The following is a 4,801-nucleotide window of genomic DNA, read 5'->3' on the forward strand; positions in this document are numbered from 1 at the left end:
GCTACTTCCACACAGCAAGGGGTTTCACCTTGCTGACCCCTCAGGCCTGCAGTGGAGGAGGGGGGCATGTGAGATTAGAAGAGCCGGTGGTCAGGAGGGTGGAATGTTGAAGGAGGTGACTGAGGGGACATGACTGCTGGTTAACCTCGAGCTTGACTCAGGGCAATCAGAGGCTCCTCACCTCCTACCCCACGCTGCCCAAGGACACAGGTTTGTAGAGGAAGGTGTTGTTGAGAACATCTGTGACTGAAGTCAGTTAAGGCCTCTACATAAACATTTAACGTTCTGGCAAGTGGGTGTGGAGATCGACCCTTCTTGGGGTGCCCAAGACAAGCCTTGTTAGTTTGGTTCCCGGCTTATGTAACATGTTACCTACCCATCTGGAGAGACCTGCTTCTTTCTTGGTCTCTCCTTGCCCTCCGTGTCCAGGGGCTAGTTTGCAAACCAACACCACCTGTGCCCCCATTGAATCCTGAGAGGTCAAGGGTAAGAATTGCGTTTGATTCCTCCTTGTTTCCCCCAAACCAATGCACTGTGTGGTACAGCTGGAGTTCAACACACTTGTGAAACAAGCTGATGAGCCAAGATTAGATTCATGGGGGAAGTCAGTCCTGTAGAAGGGCCTTGAGCCGAAAAACGGACAACAGGGATTGATTGGCTAGGGGTTGGGGGTGGGGAGGAGGAATAGGGCTGTTTTCTGTATGTGGAAGGAGGACGTGTTTCATGGCAAACGTGTGTGTGTGTGTGTGTGTGTGTAATTTGGGAAGTGGGGTAGAAATGCTTGTCCCCTTCCTATATTTGTGAGGGAGTGTTTGGATCTGCTTTCTGAACCTGTGTTTTGGAGGCAAGCATGCTTGAGTCCAAGGCCCAACTCTGGCACTTATTAGTTGTGTAGCTCGATGGGGGTGGGGACATCTTCTGTGAGTCTCAGTTTCTCAACTGTATACTGGAAGTAATAACAGCAACATGCACCTGTCACAATGGTTGGAAGGGTTAAGTGAGATAAGGCACCCTCACACAGGTCTTGATATATGACAGATTCTGAGTTTTGGCACCCTTAAGACCCTCTGCCTGTCTAGGTGGGGGTCTGGGACCTTGGGAATGGCACCCTGAGGTTGGGTACCCTCTGCCATTTGTGCTTACTTGTGATACTTCTGCCCTGTAAGCTCCCAGGATCAATACACCGCTAATCCAGTGCCACACGCTTATTGCCTCAGAGAGCATCCGGACACTGTTCTGTTTGGGTCTGGCTTAGCAAGAGGGCAGACGGGATGGAGAAATATTTTGAAGTAGATACAATCCAGGAGGGACATTCCCTAGGCTGCCTTCTTCTCAAATGCCTTCCAAGGAGTATTTAAGATTGGCATGCCCTGGGGATGCCAGGTTGGCTCAACAAGGCACCTCTGTGTGGCTCTGCCCCAGCTTGGCTGTGCACATTGGGTTGGCCACTGGAACTTTCTGTTCCTTTCCTTCTGATGGTGGCTTAGCATCACTGATTCTATAGGTCCCATCCATTTGATCCCTGGCCCGGGTCAAGCCACACCCACCTCCTAGCAGGGGCCGATTTCCAGTGGATTTTCAGGAAATGAAGGTAGGCTGCTCCTGCCCCAGTCCTAGGCCCCCACCTCTATCTCCAGCTGTGCCTCCATCTGGCAAACCGGGGGGCAGAACACACACAGCCCAAAGGGAATGCAGCCAGCCCTACCTGGAGCCCCAGCTGTCTTTCTCTTTCAGATATAGAACCTTGGGACAGCACAGCAGCTCTGTGGGGTGGGGGCTACTTGTTGCTCTTTATCTGGGTCTCCAAGGGGTGCCTGGCTCTTGCATCTCAGGAGGGGGGCTCCCTCGCTCCCTGGAATGTTCTCCTCCCGCCGGCCGGCCAGCCCGACGCACTGTGGTTTTTGGGTTGCTCCTTACCTTCTCCACATTGAGCATCTCCCCTCTGGAGACCCCAGGCGGAGTGTGTCCTGGGAGCAGAACCCGAGCAAAGGAATTCTGCTTCCACCCCCCACACCTGGCTCTCCGGAGTTTATCGAGTGCCTCCCTGCCATCAACGGGGAGGGGTGTCACGTCCTCACTCCCAGGGCTAGTTCTCCACCTTCGGCGACGGGCCCCCCACTAGCTCCTCCAAAAAACGGCCAAGAAGAAAACTTTCGCGGGGTCCTCCTCCTTCCCCCGGCCTCCCGCCCCCGCGCCACCCTGCCCCCACCTCCTCGCAGCCCGGGATGGGCGGGGGGGGGGCGGGGAAGGGGAGGAGGCCGGCTCTCGGCGCCCTCTGGGTCTCGCCTTACTTCCGGGAGGCGGGGGAGAGGCGAGGCCCGTGGAGCCCCCGCGTCCTGCCGGCCTCCGGGTCCGCGCCTCTCCGCGGTCGCGCGCTGCCTCCTCTCCCGGGCGCTGGCCGCGGCCCGCCGGCATTTGGAATTCCGCCCGAAAGAGGGGGCCCGGAGGCGGCGGCGAGGAGGGCCGGCGGCCGGCGGCGAGAAGCGGAATCCGGGGTCCGGAGCGGCGCCGGCGGCCGAGCGGAGCGGAGCGGCGGCGGCTCGGAGGCTCTCGCTGCGCCCGCCCGCAGTGCATCAGCGTGGCCGCGCGACATCCCCGGGATGCTCAACGCGGGGCATTATGCACTGCTTAACAGGCTCCGGGCTGCCGAGCGACTTGTTTGAAGCATTTTCTCCCTCGCTCTCGCTTTTAATCTTGTCTCTAGTGGCGTGTGTAGGGGGGAGGACTTTATTTCCATTGGCTAAGCTCTCCCTTCCCACCCACATCTCTTCCACATCACCTTGGTGTCTCCCTAAATAAAACCAGCCCTCCTTATCGCCTGGAAAAAATCAGGAGCTAGAGTTTGAATGGGTTTATATAAACACTCACCCCTGGCAGCGTGCGGCTGGGCTCCCAGGATAAACTCAAGGCGTCTGGCCTGATGCTTGCCTTGCCGTGTTCTCTCCCTTGAACGTCAAGGTTTAGCAGAGCCCGAGGACTGGAAACTCTTCCCCGAAATTGGATCAACCTGAAGCCAGTTGCGGAATTGCACAGGGTCCCCATGGACCTCAAGGAGAGCCCCAGCGAGGGCAGCCTGCAGCCTTCTAGCATCCACATTTTCGCCAACACCTCCACCCTCCACGGCATCCGCCACATCTTCGTGTATGGGCCGATGACCATCCGGCGTGTGCTCTGGGCCGTGGCCTTCGTGGGCTCCCTGGGCCTGCTGCTGGTGGAGAGCTCGGAGAGGGTGTCCTACTACCTCTCCTACCAGCACGTCACCAAGGTGGATGAGGTGGTGGCCCAAAGCCTGGTCTTCCCGGCTGTGACCCTCTGCAACCTCAACGGCTTCCGGTTTTCCAGGCTGACCACCAATGACCTGTACCACGCCGGGGAGCTGCTGGCCCTGCTGGACGTCAACCTGCAGATCCCCGACCCGCACCTGGCTGACCCCACGGTGCTGGAGGCCCTGCGGCAGAAGGCCAACTTCAAACACTACAAACCCAAGCAGTTCAGCATGCTGGAGTTCTTGCATCGCGTGGGCCACGACCTGAAGGATATGATGCTCTACTGCAAGTTCAAAGGGCAGGAGTGCGGCCACCAGGACTTCACCACCGTGAGTACTTGGTTTTCAGCTCACTTTTGCGCTTGGTCCTCTTGAGAAGTGCCACGTCGGGGTCTCCCTGTGCTTTGGAGCAGGAGAGAGCGTGGTGCCCGAGTCAAAGGCCAGGAGGGGAATTGGCCAGAGTTGTTGGAACTGGTTGGAGCAGTGCGCCTGCCAGGATGGGGCACTGTGGTCTGGTCAGGCGTGGAGGGCGAGCTGGGGCCCTGCGGTGGGGGATCGCTTCCCCAGATGTGCTGAGCTGGCTTCCTCCCAACTGGAGGTAGGAGGCCTGAGCTGTCCGTTGTCCGGGGCACTTGGTCGCTGAGCTGTGTGATTGGAACAGCTTGTCATTGACGAGGTGGCATTTCCCCCCTCTCTCTCTCTTTCTCTGCTCGGAAGTGGCATCAGGCACTGCATCCTGTGGGCTGGGCTGGAGCTAAAGCTGCCAGAGAAGGGGGTGTGGGGCCCCAGACAGCCTGGCTGGTTCCAGTGGCTTTGGGAGCTTGCTGGAGCAGGTGATGCTCACAGGAGTGGAAGTCTCTGTGCTTCCTTTTCTTGTGTGGATTCCGAGGTCCGTGTGGGGAGAGGAGAGGCGGAAGTGGGGGACCCCCGGTCTCCGTCTGGTCTGCTGGCAGGTCGGAAGCAAAGAGATGTCCAGGGTGCTTGGGCCCAAGAGGAGCGTGTAAGTGGAGGCCTGTGTGTAGGAGAGCGGTCAGGGAGATGCCTGTGAGGGTGAGGCGGTCCAGGCTGGCTTGTCTGGGAGCTTCGGCTTGAAACTCAAAGGCTCGGGCTGCTGCCTGTGCAGTCGCTTAACAACGTGGATGCCAGAGGAGTGGTGTGGGGAGGGGGCGAGCAGCTGCGGGATTGGAAAGCCTGGAGGAGGAGTGTGGAGCTGAGTAAAGAGGAAAGGCGGAGGGGGATGTGGCTCACGTTCAGGATGGGGCTTCCTGGAGGGGCAGAGAAAGGATGGGAGGAGAGCTGTCCCTGCCAGGGTTCTCCGTTTGCCCAATTAGTGGGCTGCTAGGCATAATTTGGCAAAAGGGGGCCAGACTGCAGCCAAGGATGCCTCCTTGCTTCCCGGCAGGTCTGGGGCATCAGGGACTGTGGGACTCCCCCTTGGAAGCCCAGGGTGGCTGCTTCTTCCATAGCTGGTTTAGGGAGAAGCCAGAGCTTTTGAGTCTCAGAGCCTTGAGCCAAATTGCAATGGTAGGTTCTGGA

The 4,801-nt window shown here is 58.5% G+C and overlaps 1 protein-coding gene across 1 annotated transcript; it reads left to right on the plus strand.

The window, feature by feature from the left end:
• Positions 1-2,942: 2,942 nt before the first annotated feature.
• On the plus strand, positions 2,943-4,269 carry LOC120245728 (acid-sensing ion channel 2-like). The gene is made up of 2 exons (XM_039252913.1): positions 2,943-3,595; positions 4,219-4,269. Exons 1-2 carry the CDS (start codon positions 3,041-3,043, stop codon positions 4,267-4,269), a joined length of 606 nt encoding a protein of 201 aa, XP_039108844.1. The 5' UTR covers positions 2,943-3,040.
• The last annotated feature ends 532 nt before the right edge of the window (positions 4,270-4,801 follow it).

Source organism: Hyaena hyaena, unplaced genomic scaffold, assembly GCF_003009895.1.
Source record: "Hyaena hyaena isolate Hyena2069 unplaced genomic scaffold, ASM300989v1 scaffold_10, whole genome shotgun sequence".
NCBI classification, from domain to species: Eukaryota; Metazoa; Chordata; class Mammalia; order Carnivora; family Hyaenidae; genus Hyaena; species Hyaena hyaena.